Source organism: Botryllus schlosseri, chromosome 1 (genome assembly GCF_051294905.1).
Source record: "Botryllus schlosseri isolate E-star chromosome 1, Bs_hap1, whole genome shotgun sequence".
Taxonomy (NCBI): domain Eukaryota; kingdom Metazoa; phylum Chordata; class Ascidiacea; order Stolidobranchia; family Styelidae; genus Botryllus; species Botryllus schlosseri.
This window is the reverse complement of record NC_137236.1, coordinates 6,727,635-6,748,202: the sequence shown is the minus strand read 5'-3', so window position 1 is coordinate 6,748,202 and position 20,568 is coordinate 6,727,635. Positions and strand designations below refer to the sequence as shown.

General features: G+C 41.4%; 3 protein-coding genes and 1 long non-coding RNA gene across 6 annotated transcripts in view; 3 read left to right on the top strand and 1 right to left on the bottom strand.

Moving 5' to 3' along the window:
* LOC145432990 (uncharacterized) overlaps positions 1–20,568 on the top strand; it is a 299,451-nt gene that overhangs the window by 164,586 nt on the left and 114,297 nt on the right. The gene's annotated exons all lie outside the window — the stretch shown is intronic.
* Positions 1–20,568, top strand: part of LOC145433211 (uncharacterized) — a 109,023-nt gene that overhangs the window by 29,384 nt on the left and 59,071 nt on the right. The gene's annotated exons all lie outside the window — the stretch shown is intronic.
* The window catches only part of LOC145433515 (uncharacterized), a 112,488-nt gene that overhangs the window by 89,723 nt on the left and 2,197 nt on the right, over positions 1–20,568 (bottom strand). The window lies entirely within an intron of this gene.
* Positions 3,717–13,801, top strand: LOC145456436 (kelch repeat and BTB domain-containing protein 12-like). Its single transcript, XM_080334590.1, has 2 exons — positions 3,717–10,105; positions 12,634–13,801. The coding sequence occupies exon 1, from the start codon at positions 4,609–4,611 to the stop codon at positions 6,241–6,243; it is 1,635 nt and encodes a 544-aa protein (XP_080190716.1). The 5' UTR covers positions 3,717–4,608; the 3' UTR covers positions 6,244–10,105; positions 12,634–13,801.

Genomic DNA, 20,568 nt, shown 5'->3' with positions numbered 1-20,568 from the left:
GTGGAGAATAACGGAGAAGTCAGCCATGCGAGTTCAAGGCTAATTTGGCGACTGATTGCCCGTCGATGAGATGACATAGCGGGCGGATATATAATACAAGGAAAGCGGAGATCGGGACGTATCGGAAGATGTTTCGAAGCAGTGGAGAATAACGGAGAAGTCAGCCATGCGAGTTCAAGGCGACTGATTGCCCGTCGATGAGATGACATAGCGGACGGATACTGAAAGCGGAGTTCGGGGCCCCGCGAAATAGGCATAGCGGACGGTTATATAATATAGAATGCGGAGATCAGGGCGTATCGGAAGATGTTTCGAAGCAGTGGAGAATAACGGAGAAGTCAGCCATGCGAGTTCAAGGCTAATTTGGCGACTGATTGCCCGTCGATGAGATGACATAGCGGGCGGATATATAATACAAGGAAAGCGGAGATCGGGACGTATCGGAAGATGTTTCGAAGCAGTGGAGAATAACGGAGAAGTCAGCCATGCGAGTTCAAGGCGACTGATTGCCCGTCGATGAGATGACATAGCGGACGGATACTGAAAGCGGAGTTCGGGGCCCCGCGAAATAGACTAAGCGGACGGTTATATAATATAGAATGCGGAGATCAGGGCGTATCGGAAGATGTTTCGAAGCAGTGGAGAATAACGGAGAAGTCAGCCATGCGAGTTCAAGGCCGATTTGGCGACTGATTGCCCGTCGATGAGATGACATAGCGGACGGATACTGAAAGCGGAGTTCGGGGCCCCGCGAAATAGGCATAGCGGCTCCGCTATCGGAAGATGTTTCGAAGCAGTGGAGAATAACGGAGAAGTCAGCCATGCGAGTTCAAGGCCGATTTGTCGACTGATTGCCCGTCGATGAGATGACATAGCGGACGGATACTGAAAGTGGAGTTCGGGGGCCCGCGAAATAGACTAAGCGGACGGTTATATAATATAGAATGCGGAGATCAGGGCGTATCGGAAGATGTTTCGAAGCAGTGGAGAATAACGGAGAAGTCAGCCATGCGAGTTCAAGGCCGATTTGGCGACTGATTGCCCGTCGATGAGATGACATAGCGGACGGATACTGAAAGTGGAGTTCGGGGCCCCGCGAAATAGACATAGCGGACGGTTATGTAATATAGAATGCGGAGATCAGGGCGTATCGGAAGATGTTTCGAAGCAGTGGAGAATAACGGAGAAGTCAGCCATGCGAGTTCAAGGCCGATTTGGCGACTGATTGCCCGTCGATGAGATGACATAGCGGACGGATACTGAAAGTGGAGTTCGGGGCCCCGCGAAATAGACATAGCGGACGGTTATATAATATAGAATGCGGAGATCAGGGCGTATCGGAAGATGTTTCGAAGCAGTGGAGAATAACGGAGAAGTCAGCCATGCAAGTTCAAGGCCAATTTGGCGACTGATTGCCCGTCGATGAGATGACATGGCGGGCGGTTATATAATACAAGGAAAGCGGAGATCGGGACGTGTCGGAAGATATTTCGAAGCAGTGGAGAAACTGCTTAGCTGCTAAAATTCAGCCGTGAACTTTTATTTAACCTTTTATTCATGACTGTATATATTTTCTTCGTTTCATTTTGGTAACATCTGTATATAATTTGTAAAAGATATTTCGTTAATGAAGTGACATGTGTTAGCAAATAAGGAGAAGATCGAGTCGAGCATAGGTGGATTGTTAAGGCCAGGCAAAATGCACCGATATTAGATTCATAGCAAGTTGTTACGGAGTTCGCATTATAGTCACTAGTGCAGAGGTCTCAAACTAGAATGTGCTCACGGGCCAATTTCCTGGTTTGATGGCGTCGCACGCCGCAGCACCAATAACGCTGATCTACAGGATTTTTGCGCCAGGACTTCTTCGGGTCAATTATACCTAATCTGGGGGCGCTGAATACGAATCTGACGTTATTTTTGCTTTATCACATCACGTTGTTCAGATATTATATATGTTGAATATTTTTACTTTTTCGGGGTAATCAAGTAGATTTGGGCTATTTCCCGTACTTACTGAAGTGGTAATGTTTCGCAATTACTTCAAAATCTACCTGAACAGTATTCTGGATGAACTAATTACATTTGCAATTCGGTTTTTGTAAAGTAGAAAGTAGTTCAGTATAATATTCCACAACTATCATCAGTTAAATTGTCATACGAAACGCGTCCGCTGTCATCTCATCGATGGGCAAGCAATCACCGAATTGGCCTGAAACTCGCATGGCTGACTTCTCCGTTATTCTCTGCTGTTTCGAAATATATTTCGCTACGCCCCGAACTCCGCTTTCAGCATCCGTCCGCTACGTCATCTCATCGACGGGCAATCAGTCGCCAAATTAGCCTTGAACTCGCAAGGCTGACTTCTCCGTTATTCTCCACTGCTTCGAAACATCTTCCGATACGCCCTGATCTCCGCTTTCAGTATCCGTCCGCTATGTCTATTTCGCGGGGCTCCGAACTCCGCTTTCAGTATCCGTCCGCTGTGTCATCTCATCGACGGGCAGTCAGTCGCCAAATTGGCCTTGAACTCGCATGGCTGACTTCTCCGTTATTCTCCACTGCTTCGAAACATCTTCCGATACGCCCTGATCTCCGCATTCTATATTATATAACCGTCCGCTATGTCTATTTCGCGGAGCCTCGAACTCCGCTTTCAGTATCCGTCCGCTATGTCATCTCATCGACGGGCAATCAGTCGCCAAATTGGCCTTGAACTTGCACGGCTGACTTCTCCGTTATTCTCCACTGCTTCGAAACATTTTCCGATACGTCCCGATCTCCGCTTTCCTTGTATTATATAACCGCCCGCTATGTCATCTCATCGACGGGCAATCAGTCGCCAAATTGGCCTTGAACTCGCATGGCTGACTTCTCCGTTATTCTCCACTGCTTCGAAACATCTTCCGATACGCCCTGATCTCCGCATTCTATATTATATAACCGTCCGCTATGTCTATTTCGCGGGGCCCCGAACTCCGCTTTCAGTATCCGTCCGCTATGTCATCTCATCGACGGGCAATCAGTCGCCAAATTGGCCTTGAACTTGCATGGCTGACTTCTCCGTTATTCTCCACTGCTTCGAAACATCTTCCGATACGCCCTGATCTCCGCTTTCTATATTATATAACCGTCCGCTATGTCCATTTCGCGGGGTCCCGAACTCCGCTTTCAGTATCCGTCCGCTATGTCGCGTGTGTCTGTAAAGGTTAATGACCGAAAGCTCCGCTCTCCGCTTCCTCCGCTATCTCCGTCTTTTAGGAATCGGCATTTTTGGCTCTCTCCGCCGTCTCCGTTGCTTCCGCGTTTTAGGGTCCATTCTCCGCTGCCTCCGCTGCCTCCGCTGACTACGCTTCTCCGTCTTTTAGGGATGCCCGTCGATAAAATCTTGCATAAGGACGGTCGGATTGTTCGTGAAACCCTGGTGTAACCCGTGGGGTGAGAGCGACCGATCATTCAATGATTGTGCGTTTTACTGACCTTCCATTGCTCTCTCACAAATAAATTGACCGCAAATTTGTTTTGCATTGTAACAATATTGATAAATAGCTGGTTCATGGTACAGAACTTGATTATAGCTTTCAATACAGCATCCATTGTTGAACAAACCTATTTTATGCAGACAAAAAGATTTCCTCTATAACCTACGAATTTCTCATTAGTGTGTGTTGTTTTGTGTGTGTAATTGTTTATTTACAAATTGCGTTGCTACTATAGTACCGTATGTCAGTATACTTCGTAGTTTGCCATTGGTAAAATGCGAATTTCATGGTCTGTGATTTTGATTGTTGCATCATACTTAGCCTTTTTGTTTTTGCTTTTAAATCTGTTTATCTCCCTTTAGTGTGCCATTAACTCTTGAAAAGAGGCACCCTAAAAGTCGTCGAGTTTATTAAATGTTCTGCTACCATGGATGTTGTATTGAAAGATATTGATAAAATTGTGCATAATTTGTAAATTTAAATTCAGTTGCATAGAGGATGAAGATTGCAATATGCATCTTTGCGGTGCAGTAACAAATTGATACAATTCTTGAAATTATGCCATGATACACGGTCTGGTTTCGTTAAATTGATGTAAATATAACCAAACGCTCCTTCCCACTTCACCAAATGAAAAACATTTGTAATGTAGCTCAGCTGCTTGTGTCGAACGAATGATTAAGAAGAGTGCAAGTCTTAGTCCCTGAATACTTGACTGAGTGCATGCAGACTACACATATGCTGTCTGACCACTTCATAAATTTCGTTTCTGACCAATGCTCATTAGTAGTGAGAGTGTGTGTGCTTGTAACCGTTTATGATTCACAATGAGCAGACAATGTGCCGTCTGCAACTATAGGCCTATAAAATCGGCTTCAAGCTGTAAAATATCAAATGATAAATTCACCGACAGTGCAAAATCTACGATGCAAACGAAATGCAGAGATCAAAAAAATGTTGACTTTTTAAACAATTTTGATAATTTTTGACCTAACGCTTCAATTTTGACTTTTCCTGACATGTCAAATAAATCGACCTACTAATCATCTTTACTTTACAGTTACTTGTCTGTATCATAGTAATCATAGGATTATTCTATATAGCCTATTGTGGATTATTGACAATCATGGTACAGATAGTGTGTCCAAATGTAGAGAAACATTCAGTGAAGATGATGGAAGAATTACATCGAATGAAGCAAGAAAACGATCATTGTGATTTCATAATTCAAGTGGGAGATGATGTCTATTACACTCACAGAAATGTATTGTCGGCGGGTTGTGCTTATTTCAAAGCTATGTTGAAAAACGACACTAAAGAGAATCGCGAAGGAAAAGTCGTTTTGAAAGAGGTCGATTCTCAGTGTGTGAAAAACTGCATCGATTTCATATATTCGGGCAAATTTGAGATTCCTGATGAAAAGATCAATGATCTTCTTCACGTTGCGATCATGATGCAGTTAGAAGATGTGAAACAGGCAGTATCCGACATTTTGGAGGAATCAATTAACGTAGAGAATTACTTTTCCACAAGAAATGTCGCCGATATGTATGGATTGGATGCGCTCTCTACGCAATGTAGAGCATTTTTTATTGAAAATGTCATGAAGATATCAAACCAACCTGAATTTGGAGGTATTGAAAAAACCAACATTCTCGAATTTGTGACCCCAGAAAAATCAAAGTTATGCGAAGAAGACAAATTAACGTTATTGTTCAATTGGGTCGAGAAAAATCTGAAAAATCAGGAGCATTTGTGCGAATGTCTCGAAGCAATCAAGTTTGATAAAGTCTCTCCGGCATTTTTAGAATATCTTTTGGAATCAAACCCAAACGATTTCGGAGTGTACAAGTTGATCAATGGACATCTTTTGAAAGCTTTGAAAGCATCACATAAAACCTACGAAGATATTATTTTTTTTGATGATGACGCAGATTGTGTTCGATGCTTCAATCCAGTAACTGAGAAAGTAGAGAATCTTCATGATGAGAAGTATAAGAATTTAAAACAGTTCTCGGCGATTTCTCTAGACTCTCATATCTACATTTTATGTGGGAATAAATCAGTTCATCGACTCAATTTTCAGAGCAAAAATCCAAAATGGGAAAAGATGAAAGATATGATTTGTGACCATGGAAGGACTCCTCCCTCAGTTTCATTGTCGGGATTAATATTCGTTATTGGGGGAAGTTATACTAACGCAACAAGTGACATGGAAATATTTACTTCACCTGTGAATAAATGGATTCGACTAAAAGACAAACCTACAGCAATTCGCTCACCAAGTCTCGTAGCGTTGCATGATTCAATCTATTGTATCGGTGGTAGAGGACCAGATGGTGTCATAGTTTCTTCATTCTGCAGATTCACTCCATCCTCATCAAAGTGGGAGGATCTCGAACCAATTAGATATCCTGTACGTGGGAGTGGTGTTGTTGCAGTTGATCAAAAGATATTTGTAATCGGTGGGATGAGCAGAAGAATAAATGAAGTAAATAATGTCGACAACGTAGAATGTTACGATGTTACTTCAGCTCAGTGGAATTCATTATCTTCTATGAATGCTTGTTATGGTCTAGTTTCTGCGTATCGCATGGACAAGTGTATTTTTGCAGTACCATATGGAGGAACCGGAACCTCTGATGTACTTGAAAAGTATGATATATCACAAGACAAATGGACTATAGTGACGCCAAAAGTAGATAGATGTTTTCAGATTTACAGATCTGTATTTGTGAAGAGAGAGATTGCACTCACCTGAGCAGACTGTACAATTTACTGGTTTTTAAGTTCTGAAGCAACTGCAGTACTTCTAATGCGAATTACTGAGTTGGAAATCTGTGTTTCAAAAGTATAGTTTAGAGTTCGAAATGGACGGCTTTCGACCCTCAAAACCCATTCCCTGGTATGCCATTGTTGGTAGTGTTGACTCCAAGCTAGCAATAGCTGCAAGAATGTCGAACAACAGAACACCACTTATCACTATTCATTAGGGTGGAGTGAAAAATGGAAATTTTGAATTTCAAAACGGTCACTTGATATGTGGTGCCAAATTAAAAAAAAATAACTTCTATAATAATTTTGGACCCGTGCACCCTCTAGTGGTCGTGCAATTGCACCGAACGAGCCAAAAATAGCTAATTTTGCAAAATATTGATTACCGCTTATGCTAGGAAGCTGGTTTTGGGCTTAAAAGATGCAGAAGCAACAAGTCTCTATCTCACTTCCACATAACTTTGTCTTAAAAATGAACAGAAAAAAAGTTACAAGCAAATTATTGATTTTTAGGCTGTTTTTAGGTAAAATCAGGCACTGAAGCAGGCGCTATTATGCCACAAGCTTGTAGTGATTGATCTTATGACTGACAACTCTGTATTAAAAGCACATAAATTGCAAATCCATATTGAAAACACAAAAATATCAATTCTATATTGAAAAAAGATATATTTCGAATATGGTTTCACTACCAGAGTATTAGTATGCACAAACTTTAAAATCTTGTTTCGTAATAAAGGATTTCATCTGCTTTCGAGATTTCAGTTTTTGTGTGATCAGGCCATCTCTACGTTCAAATCCCGACACATGGGCAATCAGCATATGCTTCGGTCACCACTTTAAGGTCTCTTTCCACTGCCTGGTTGTGCAAAGGATGATTGATCCTTAATGGTGATGACCTTAGATTTTCCAGCTCGAGATATGAAAAGTTTTTGATTGCTGGTGGCTGTTCCGCATCTTTTAGATACAAGTTGAAAATTTGGTGGTATGATTTGGCCTTGATGTTTATAATTGGGATTTTTAATAATCTGATTCTAGTGTCAACGTTGTTTTTAGGTTTCGGTTCATTAACATATCCTCCTTCTAAGTCGTCAATTGAAATCTAACATTCTGTTTGATCTCCTCATAGGTGTAGTCTTGCAAGTCTTCTGAGGCCTTCATCATCATCACCGAGCATTCCCAGATGGGCAAAACATGCCTTTTGTTGTAGCAAAGATAGTGCAAGGTTGCGAATTGTGTATTAGAAAGCTTTTGTAACATGGGGAACTATGTTGCAGAAGTTTTTAGTACCATCAACAATGGAATTGTTCCTTTTTATTTCAAACCATGATGGAAAATGAACCTCAATGCAGAATTGAGCAAGATAGTTCAGATTGCTTGATGGATGACTCTGTCGCACATAGCAACTCAATATTCGGCATGTTCTATGTGGGACTGAATCACCCATAATTGTGCCTTTTTATTTCAAACCATGACGGAAAATAAACCTCCATGCAGAATTGAGTAAGATAGTTCAGATTACCTGATGGATGACTCTGTCTCACATAGAACATGCCAAATTTTGACGTTCTATACATAGCATACATGTGCAACAGAGTCATCCATCAAGCAATCTGAACTATCTTGCTTAATTCTGCATGGAGTTTTATTTTCCGTCATGGTTTGAAATAAAAAGTCACAATTGTTGCTGGTGCTAAAACTTGTGCAATATAGTTTCCCATATTACAAAGCTTTCTGATACACAAATTCACAACCTTGCACTACCTTTGCTACAACGAAAAGCATATTTAGCACATCCGGATAATGTTTTTTGGGAATGCTCGGTGATGATGATGAAGGCCTCGGAAGACTTGCAAGATTACAACTATGAGCAGATCAAACAGAATACCAGATTCCAATTAGCGACTGAAGGAGGATATGTTAATGAAACGAAACCTAAAAACAACGTTGACACTAGAATCAGATTGTTTAAAATCCCAATTATATACATCAAGGCCAAATCATACCACTGAATTGTCAACTTGAATCTAAAAGATATGGAACAGCCACCAGCAATCAAAAACTCGCCATATCTCGAGATGGAAAATCTAAGGTCATCTCCTCATACATCCCTGGCACAACCAGGCAGTGGAAAGAGACGTTAAAGTGGTGATCGAATCATCTGCCCATGTGTCGGGATTTAACCGTAGAGATGTCTTAATCAGCGAAAAACTGAAGTCTCAAAATAGATGAAATCCTTTATTACGAAACAAGATTTTAAAGTTTGTGCATACTAATACTCTGGTAGTGAAACCATATTCGAAATATATCTTTTTTCTATATAGAATTGATGTTTTTATGTTTTCAATATGGATTTGCAATTTATCTGCTTTTAATATAGAGTTGGCAGTCATAAGATCAATCACTACACGCTTTTGACCTCGTACCCTGCTTCAGTGTGTAATTTTACCGAAAAATGGTCTGAAAATCAAAAATTTGCACGTAACTTTTTTTCTGTTCATTTTTAAGACGAAGTTCTGTGGAAGTGAGATAGAAACTTGTTGCTTTCGCATCTTTTCAGCCCAAAATCAGCTTTCTAGCGGAAGCGGTCATCAATATATAGCGAAATTAGCTATTTTTGGCTCGTTCGGTGCAATTGCACGACCACTAGAGGGTGCAAGGGCCCAAAAACGGGCCCAGAATTTTTATTTTTTTTTAAATTTGGCACCACGTATCAAGTGTCCGTTTTGAAATTCAAAATTTTCCATTTTTCACTCCACCCTACTATTCATGTCAAACTACTCACTTTCAAAATTTGCAACCAGGACTACTCTTGAAAGTCAAACAACTAGATCAGCAGTTTCTGCAAGTTTGCAGCTGATACATGAATAAAAAATAAAGTCGCTCACGATTGCAATTTTTGATTCATTTCATTCCCAATCCATCATAATTGCCTTGAAGATTGTGCATTTTATGTTTCAAAGCGACAGAACTTTGTAGGTCCAGTTTTTCAAAGTTTGGCATGTGGAACCTACTTTTGGTAGATTTGTGCCTTTTGATGAATGTCTTAGCAATAGTAACTTGTAATTTTGTGGAAATATACAAAAGTGCATAATACCGTGATTACTGTCGGCATTTTCTGTTGATACAGCCCATCACATATTTTTCTCAATATAGGCTAAATATGATCGATGATTTTAATAACTTGGAAAACTCAGTCCACAAGGGTTATATGGCTAATATCAGGAGTTGGGAACCTATTGTAGGCCTCATAAGCTGTACACATCACATAATTCAATATGAAAAAACCAGAGCTTAAGTTACAAGTTTATATATAGATGTCTATCTTATTTTTTGAGAATCGTGCGTTAACAATGATTAAGCATGAAATAAAATCGGATGAAATTTTTGTTTATCTTGTTATTTTTATTGTTTTTGATGAATTTGAGTGCGGCGAATAAAAAGGTTTAATTTTTTCGCTATCCATGATCAAGATACCGGATTTTTACGCATACTTAAAACCAACCATTTCGATTTTGTTTCTATGAGGCGACTATCGGCAACTCGATATCTACCACATCTTCTGATACGATGGTGTATATAGATTCATTTATTTGCTTTTCATAACCACTCTTGATTTTGTTACAGTGAATTGCAATCAGAATATCATGATATAGGATAACATATCATTTAATGGTCTATTTGTCGGATGTGAAATGGCTTTGGTGATAAAAGAAGTTTGCATGACAATCTCTACCATTGTCAATCAGTCGGAATCTGACATATCATCACAAGCAAAGATTTTCTTTCAATAAGATTCAATTAGCGAGTTGCAACTTTTCAAGCAAGTTCACCAATTCTCATTCACGGTGAGTTTTATCCGGCTGCGTTCAAGCTACAATTAGGGCCCCGGACAAGTACATTCTATTCGCACCAACCTAGAGCTATTTAAGAATTGATTACTGAAGTTAACATAGTGATACCAGTTTTTAATTTACTATCCCAGTTTGTATAAACAGATTAAACCGTGCGTGTCTGCCAGTGTTGGGATGACTCAAGTCATGACTTGACTCGAGTCACTTTTTTCGTATGACTTTAATTGAGTCCATAGGCGCCGAACCTGGGTATGCAAGGTATGCCGCGCATACCTAGACTTTGTTCTAGAATTTTGTTTAACATGTAACGGCATAAACGTAAATTGTGCTATTTAGAACAAATCGCAATGCATTTCTGTTTACAACATTATGTGTTGCCGCTTATGTGATCGCGCGGCCAATTAGCGAGAAGCGTATTGCCAATTAGCGAGATTCGTCTGTGCAAAGCACATGCACTATGTAACGTGATGCGATCTCCCGCTGAGATGATCACGAAATTGGGTCATTGATTGCCGCGCGCTCGGCATTCGTCGCTGGCCCGATTTATCGCGTCTCCAACAAGCCTAGTTCCGCTGAAGAATCGCATCTGCAATGGGCCCTGTGTGCACTATAGTATACTATCGCTGGCCTGCGCAATCACATTTGCATTGGCTTGTTGCGCACGATATCATCGCTGGCCCACAGAATCGCATCTGCAATAGGCCTGGTACGAAAGATATCATCGATGACCTAACTATCGCGTCATGGGCCTAGCATGCGTTGGCTCCTATCTTTCGATGGATTTGAGACAATGCCGTTAAGTGTATGCTGATTAGCGATTGTGATTAAAGTGTGACATCGCAAAACTGAATGACATCAGAATTTCCGCAAATATGTGCGTGTGCGCATTCGTTATTGATTTCCGCTAATACTTGAACATAACCATCAGAAGATGGGTGTCAAGGTTTGAGTTATCAAAGATTCAAGGTTTGAACAACCTGAAATCGGTGCCAATATAGAACAGATTCCATAAAAACTCGGGCATTTTGACTTACGCAAATTGTCGCCGAGGTTACGTAATACGTGTTGATAAGCGCACATATTGAATTGTTCGCGAGAGATCAGGGCCTCGCTAATTGACAGCACTTCTGGACTCGTCAACACGAGGAGATTATATAATCGGAGTTTGCGGCGTACTTAACCCTAATTATCAATTCTCTCACATTATGACGTCATCCCTTTGTGACATCACCGAACCCGTATACCTAAGGAAAATTAGAGTCCGGCCCGTATGCTCGAGTCACTTTGCTAAAATGACTTGAATTGACTTGACTCGGCGCATCAGAACTGTGGATTGACTCGTGACTCGGAGCAAAATTCACGAGTCAATTTCAAGTCATCAAGTAATCGGTGTCGATAAAAATCACTGTATCATGCATATGTTCGAATTGTTCTCAAAACGCTGGTGTAACCCGTGAGAGTGACCATTCAGTCAATGATTGTGCGTTTTACTGAGCCGTCATTGTTCTCTCACAAATAAATTGATCACAGACGAAGTGATGAAAGCTTACAGCTTACGTTCTGTCCTAAACTGGTAGTAAAGTAATTTAATAGCAAAAGATATATTTCTGTTCTCTGTTCTTACCTTGACCAAACATCTACGTGTATGTGAGCGATACAGCGCCTTCTTGCGTATAGTTAACTCTATATTCGTTCATCGGTTCAGAATCAATAACCATTCAATCTGTATTTCAGACAGCAATGACGCAATCATGCCTCATACTTCGAAAAGACAACATGACTTGAATTGTGACTTGACTCGTGACTTGACTTGACTCGAGTCACCTTCAAAAATTGAGTGACTTGACTTGACTCGAGTCAAAATGTGCAATGACTTTATCTTTTTTCAATATAAAATTGATGCTTTTGTGTTTTCAATATGGATTTGCAATTCATGTGCTCTCAATATGGAGTTGTCAGTCATAAGATCAATCACTACATGCTTTTGGCATCATACCCACTGCTTCAGTGCCTAATTTTACCGAAAAACGGCCTGAAAATCAATAATTTGCTTGCAACTTTTTTCTGTTCATTTTTAAGACGAAGTTCTGTGGAAGTGAGACAGAAACTTGCTGCTTCCGCGTCTTTTAAACGCAAAATCAGCTTTATAGCGGAAGCGGTCATTAATATATAGCGAAATTAGCTATTTTTGGCACGTTCGGTGAAATTGCACTACCACTAGAGTGTGCATGAGCATATAATTATTATAGAAATTATTTTTTTGATATTTGGCACCACATATCAAGTGTCCATTTTGAAATACAAGATTTTCCATTTTCCACTCCATCCTACTAGTTCATTGTTGTGCCATAGTTGGTGTTATCATCATGCTATTGCTAATGTAGAGTGTTCAAGTCAGTCAGCTGATATTGTAACACTGCTCTAAAAGCTAAGTATGCGCTAGTTTCGCTCTGGTAGATGCCATCTCGAAATCCTGTGACTCCAATGCTAGTATTGACTGACCCCTTACATATTTTTCGCAGATTGAGATGAACCTGAACTGGCCCTATCCCGGGCGACGTTTCAAGGGGAGTAAGACTGACAGCTCGAAGCATCCAATCAAACGAAGAATTAGTACAATTCAAACCCCAGACCCCTGCTTGGGTTGCAGGCTGTCACGACGACGGAATCAGACTCCGACAAAATTTCAAATTTGTCAAAGGAGAGCTGATTACGAAAAGCGCCTCCTTCACTTCACTTTGTCGACACCTAGTGACCAGGCGAAGCACACTGCGGGTGTCAAGTAACAATCCAAGTCGGACTCCCAAATTATACAGTTGACCCAAAAAGGCAGAGACCGTCCAGACAGACTTGGGCAACTACATAATTTTAGTTGTATAATTATACTGATTAGATTGAAATGCCAGAAATCTAATTCGTGTATTGTTTCCTTGCTCTAATTCTGATTTAGTTTGGGAAATGTTTCTATGCTCTAATTTTAATTCTAATCTAATTTCCGGTTTTCGCGTGAATGCTGCAGAGGAACTGTATATCTCGAAACGAGCTAAGCTTGTGGTAAGGACATTTGCCATTCTCATGCTCTTGAGTATAAACCGATTTGATATGAGCTGCTTGGCCTAAACCTGCCATATTACTGCCGCTTAGATGGAAATTAGGCTGCAGCCAATGATAGTAATGATATAGATAAAATTGGACATCATTTTTAAATTCAATTCACTTGCACAGAGGATGAAAATCGCAATATTCATCTTTGTGATGCAGTCACAAATTGTTGCAATTTTTGTAATTATGCTATGATACTGGGGCTGAGTAAATACATCGTCTGGTTTAGTGAAATTGTAAAATTGATGTAAATATAACCAAATGCTGCTTCCCACTTGACCAAATTATAAAGATTTGTAGTGTAGCTCAGCTGCTTGGGTCAAACAAATGATTAAGAAAGACTGCAAGTCCTAGTCCTTGAATACTTGACTAAGTGCATGTAGACTAGACGTATGCTATTTGACTACTTCATAAATTTCATTTCTGACCAATGCTTATTAGTAGGGCGTTTTCCCACAAAATGTTAAAATTGTACCACTTATCTTCATTTCTGGTTGGAACTGGCTGTCCTAACGAGGTATTTTGGGCTGAAAAAACGTTTTTGGCTTAGAAACAGGCAACTTTTTACTTGAAAAAAAACAATATTTTAACGAAATCTGGCCCTAAGAAGAATTTCAGTGGTTACAATATGTATTATGGTAGAAATAATTAAAATTCTTTGTAGTACAACGAGAGATACTTTCCTATATTCTTGGGTAGATAGTGCATGTCCTTACTAAGAAATTTACCAAGGACGTTCAACAGCAGCAGTTTTGGCTGACAAGACTGCAGTTGTGTGTACACTGCTGGTGACACATCGTGTTGCTTCATTCTGACAATGTTGTCTACATCAGTGGTTCTCAACCGCCGGTCCGCGGACCGGTGCCGGTCCGCGACGACATTCCTGCCGGTCCGCGAGGAATATTACAATTTTATACTTTAATTTCAAGATGCAAAGTTGAAGCAGTGTTGGGATGACTCGAGTCATGACTTGACTCGAGTCAGACTCGAGTCACCTTTTTCGCATGACTTGACTTGACTTGAGTCACTTTGCTAAAATGACTTGACTTGACTTGACTCGGCGTATCAAAAATGTGGATTGACTCGTGACTCGGAGCAAAATTCACGAGTCAATTTCAAGTCATAAATTAATCGGTGTCGATAAAAATCACTGTATCTTGCATATGTTCAGATTGTTCGCGAAACGCTGGTGTAACCCGTGAGAGCGACCAATCATTCAATGATCGTGCGTTTTACTGAGCCTCCATTGTTCTCTCACAAATAAATTGACCACAAACGAAGCGATCGAAGCTTACAGCTTACGTTGTCGTAAACTAGTAGTACAGTAATATAATAGAAAATTATCTACCTTAACAAAACCTCTTGTTTTATTGATTTTGAATTCGAATGTGGTTTATATACACCTCAACCATTGGCGCAGGCTCGAATTGTATCATATCAATGTGTATAAATGGGTAAAGGGTAATGTATTGCATCTTATCAATTCGTTTATATATTCCCCATTTTGGTTGGTAACTATAAACTGAGGCTACGTATATGTGAGCGATACAGCGCCTTCTTGGGTGTATATTTAACTCTATATTCGTTCATCGGTTCGAAATCAATGACCACTTAATCTGTATTTCAGAAAGCTAGCAAAATGTAATGACGTAATCATGCCTCATACTACGAAAAGGCAACTAGATTTGAATTTTGACTTGACTGGTGACTTGACTTGACTTTACTCGAGTCATCTTCGAAAACCGATTGACTTGACTTGACTCGAGTCAAAATGTGCAATTACTCGTAATGACTCGTGACTCGAAGGTAGTGACTTGATCCCAACACTGTGTTGAAGGCTTGTTCTTTGATAAAATAAATAAAACATCTAATTTTAAACTGATTTAAAACTTCGTGAGGTAACATTAGGGCTAGAAACATGTTCGATTTGACTTAAAGTACAAGACGTTTCATTTGACGACATGCGAGCGACAAATACAGAACAGATACGACCTCACTCATCGCTAAGCAGCGCAGTTTGATCATTGGTTTTTGACTCATTTATTTTGTGCAGGACCGTAACTGAGGCCCCCCAAACCGCCCAATTGGAGAGGGGCCGTGCTTGAAAAGGGCCCAAAATTATTTCGCAAATGAATAAAAATCATAGCGTTTTATTTGAAACTTTTTCCAACATTTTTCAATTTCTTTTCGGGCTTTGCACGATTTAGTGTACCTAAATGTCTTGCTTATTAGGTGCCCTTCTCCGAGAAATTGATGATTTATAGGCATGTCGGCGTCAGCCATTGTCGCACCACGACGTATCCACATATAATGAAGTTTAGGTTAACATATGGGACTCCGAAATTTCGGCCTAAAATTCGCCCGCGAGAAAAGCGCTTCAGTCGTGAATGATCGAAAATTGTCGCCATTGTCGAGATAAGCTACGTAAACTCTCTGCTTACGCTGAGTAGAATGGATTTGATCACAAGTACAGGTGAAAACATCCAATCAAGTGTAGGGTCTTGAGGCGAAGCCCCCGGAAGTTTGGCTTATCGCCCTGTGTGGGCCCCAAGATCAACGTTTTTGGGGGTGGGCTGACGAAGTGCTTTTTCGTCCCGGATTTGCGGATGGCCGGTATAGCTGCTGTAATGTGTTTTCTTGCGGCACGCACTGTATTCGCAGTTATCGGAGTAGCCTGCGTCTGGTGGCAGTGGGCAATGAGCAAGGTAGCACGACAAGGTGCTTGGTTCGACCCCGATACGCTTCTTCTCTTGATATTGTCGGTCGGTATTGAGTTGGCGTGGCCGTTTAAACCCACGGCCTTTGGCGCGAAAGACTGTAAACGACTCTCAGCGGTAGCACGTTTATCTGGACAAGGCAATTTTACCTCGACTTGGCAGATTCACTACCATAAAATCACATGGATGCCATCATGAATATTATTAAATACGATCAAAACCCTCCAATTGTCACTGTCTAGCATCATATAATTGCCAAAAACGGTTGCATGCTTTACATTTTGGCTTCATTTCAATTTTGACTGTTCACCGGTCCGCCAGACATTTTTTGAAATTTCACCGGTCCGCGAGGCGAAAAAGGTTGAGAACCACTGGTCTACATCAGTGGTTCTCAACCTTTTTCACCTCGCGGACCGGTAAAATTTCAAAAAATGCCTGGCGGACCGGTTAATTTTCAAAATTGAAATGAAACCAAAATGTCAAGTATGCAACCGTTTCTTGCATTTATATGGTGCTAGAGTGTGACATTTAGAGAGTTTTGATCGTAATTAATTATCTTCATGATTGCATCCATGTGTTTTTATGGTAGTGAGTCTGCTGAGTCGAAATAAAATTGCCTTGTCCAGATGAACGTGCTACCGCCGAGAGTTGTTTACAGTCTTTCGCGCCGAAAGCCGTGCGTATAACCGACCACGCCAACACGAATAATATTCTTCTCTTTGACAAAATCGAGAGAAGGGGCGTTTCGGAGTAGAACGAAGCACCTTGCCAGGCTACCTTGCTCATTGCCCACTGCCACCATATGTAGGCTACTCTGGAAACTACGAATACAATGCAGCAGCTACACCGACCACGCGCAAATCGGACCGAAATATTACTTCGTCAGTTCACCCAAAAAACGCTGGTCTTGGGGTCCCCATAGGGCGATAAGCCAAACGTCCTGGGGCTTTGCCCCCAGACCCGTCAGTTCGGTGGATGTGTTCACCTGTACCTGTGACTACATTCATTCTACTCACTGTAAGCAGAGAGTTTATATAGCTTAATCGCGCCAGTAGCGAAAATTTTCTGTCATTAATGACTGAATCGGTATTCTTGCGGCCGAATTTTTGGTACAACTTTTGGAGTCCCATGTTTGCCTGAACTTCATTATGTGTTGGTACGTCGTGGCGCGGTAATGGCATGCGTATAATAGGGCACCTAGAAGGAAGGCTTTTGGTGACATCAAATCGCGCGAAAAGAAATTGAAAAGTGCTGGAATAAGTTTCAAAAAAGTACGCTGTGATTTATGTTCGTTTGCCGAATAATTTTGGGCCCTTTTCAAGCTCGGTCCCTCTCCAATTGGGCGGTTTGCGGTGCCTCAGTTACGTTCCCGCACAATATGAATGAATCAAAAACGAATGTTCGCGCAAGCTGACTGTTTAGCGATGAGTCAGCTCGTATCTTTTCTGTACTTGTCGCCTCCAACACTACATCTTGAAATTAAGGTATAAAATTGTAATATACCTGGCGGACCGGCAGGAATGTCGTCGCGGACCGGCACCGGTCCGCGGACCGGCGGTTGAGAAACACTGGTCTACATCACAATTTTTCATCATGCGCTTCTCAATATAAGGATGATGCAATGCCAAAGAAGTCTTTCTTCAGTTAGGATATTGCGGTGCGTTGACCGTAATACCATTTCTACATATTTGTTTTATTTGACCATTTATGATTCACAATGAGCAGACAATTAACCGTTTACAACGGTAGGCCTATAATCATCATCATCATCATTGGTTTATTAGCAATTTTATCAGTTCAATACACCACAAAAATGCGATACAATGAAAAGACAGGAAGATGTCGAAGCGACAAAGAGTAGTCTATGGAATCTGACACCCACCTTGGCCTAGGCGATGTAAAGAGGAGGCATGCACACTGAATGAAAGTAAAGAAGATAGTATAGAAAAAGAATGCGACAAGAAATAGGGCGGCATGTCATGGGAAGCGAGATCGATAGGTCAGTCGTGGTCCGGTAATCTTGAGGATGGACTGTATTTATTTAGTAGTAATTGCTTGAATGTGGACATGCTCGTCGACTGTCGGATGGCCGGCGGGATACTGTTCCACACATCAGGTCCGGCATATTTGATGGAGCGATGATCTTTTCGGTCGATCATATGATATTTGGACGACGTGGACGCGCGTGTATTGTACTTGTGCGCTTTTGATTCACAGGTAAAGAAGTCATTGAAATATTCGGGGCAACGACCGCAGTGAAACTGATACATGAACTTGGCGATTTCTAGTTTCCGCATATCTTCTATGTTTAGGACGCCGAATCTCTTCAGCAGTGACTTATTGGATGGGCAGCCAGGTCCCTTTGGGGCCCTAGCTATGATTCGGAGTACTTTGTGCTGTAGTTTCTGCAGTGGCTTGAGTGCAGTTTTACTGGCAGCCCCCCAACAGAGGATGCCATAATGTAACTTCGATTGGATTAAGGATTTAAAGAGTATCAGAAGAACCCATGCTGGCATGAAGCGCTTAAGGCTGTAGAACAGGCCGCACTTCGGTGATAATTTAGTTTCTAGGGACTGAATATGACTCTTCCAGGACATGTTCGAGTCCAGTAAAACTCCGAGATATTTGGCATTATCTGTGTTGGAAACGGGCTGACCAGCGATATTAACGGTTAGGTTATTTTTTGAATTTATTGTCAGCAATTGCGATTTCGAGGCGTTTATGCAAAGGTTGTTCTGGGCCGTCCACTCATGGACTTTGGGCATTTGGTCACCAGTCAGGGCATCCAGCTCTGCCGTCGAAGATGCGGAAGAGAGGAGGTGAGTATCATCAGCGAACAGTGTGGTGTTCAATGAGGAGATTTCAAAAATGTCGTTGACATATAAGGTGAAAAGGACCGGTCCAAGTACTGAGCCCTGGGGCACACCACAGGTCACCGGGTGAGGAGAAGACAAGGTGTCTGAGATCGCAACCATTTGTTAGCGTCCAGTGAGGTAACTTTTCATGAGCTCAAGTTGTGGGCCCCGAAGTCCGTAACGCGCCAATTTCGAGATGAGAATTTTATGATCTACGCAGTCAAACGCTTTTTTTAGGTCTAGAAAAATGCTACATCCCACATTTCGCTTCTCTGAGATATCATAGTACTGTTCGGCCACTGTTAGGAGGGCATGAGCGGTTTGGTGTTTGTTTCGGAAGCCAAATTGTTGAGGGGAAATGACAGACATTTTGGCGAGGAATGAGGACAGGCGGGAGAGGAGCAACTTTTCAAATACAATCCCGATGCATGGGAGAACGGATATCGGACGGTAGTTGGTGACATTAGTTCTATCCCCAGCTTTGTGTACAGGGACTACTCTGGCTTTTTTTAGATAGCTTGGGTAGACTCCATTTTCTATCATGAAGTTGAAAAAATGGGCCATATATTGACCGATATGCAGGCTTATCATTTTTAAAAACCATGATGGGATTTGGTCATAGCCGTCGGCCTTGTGCGATTTCAGTTTGTGGATGGCTACTTCTACTTCGTATTTGGTCGTAGGTTCAAGCACAATTGACTGGGATATCGATCTCACCTCTGACCTGGCCGACACAGGTTTTGTAATAGAAGAAGCAATATTTGGGCCTACGTTACAAAAATACTCATTGAAGTGATTCGCGATCGCCGCCGGGTCTGAAAGTTTGTTTCCGGTATCCGAATTCACAATTTCCGAAACAGACTTATGGCCTTTTTTTCGATGTAGGAGAGAGTTAAGTCCTGACCATGTTTTTCGAGTGTCCTTTATGTGTCTGTTGAAAAATCTCTCATTGTATTTTGCTTTTGCCTTGGAAATAAGATGCACGGTGCGATTCCTGAAACGTCGAAATCTTTCTCGTTCATGTTCTGGGCAGTTCTTGGTGTCTATTCGGTTATGCCACCGGTTACGTTAACGGATAAGTTGAATCAGCTTTGTGGTCATCCACGGATTTCGCTTCAATTTTCTTTGACTTCTCGAAAGGCGCTGTAGAGGTGCAAATTGTCCCAGCAGTGATTTGATAGCAGACATAAACTCAACAAATTTTTCGTCAAAGTTGTTTACCGAGAGGTGGGGGATGGCTGATGTTTTAAATTGATTGAATGCGGCATCATCGAGCGCTTCTTCGTCCACTAACTCTTGTCGTCTGCAAAGGTGATATGTTTCGGGGGGTGTCCTTTGTTGTTCTTGTGATAGAAAACCAATATGGTTGTGGTCACTGATTTTTGCCGAAATGACAAATGGAATGATTTCCATGTCGCGCGAGTTGGTATATATGTGGTCGATCAAAGTCCTTGACTTTTCGGTTATGCGTGTAGGCTCGGTGATCATTGGGTAGAGACCGGCGGATTTGACGGCGTTGGAGTATGCGTTGCTTTTGTGTTTTAGAAGGTTTATGTTAATATCTCCCGCAATGAAACACATCTTTTTGTCGCTGTTGATTTTGTCCAGTGAGCGCTCCAACGCTTTTGCGAATTGGTTCATGTTTTTCGTGGGATGTCGGTATAATACGGCCACAAGAAAAGATTTGTGAATTCCAATTGGGTGATCAACTTCCAGCCATAGCTCTTCGCAATCTTTGACATTCAGATCGTAGTCCGTGCAAATTTCGTAAGGAATTTTTTCT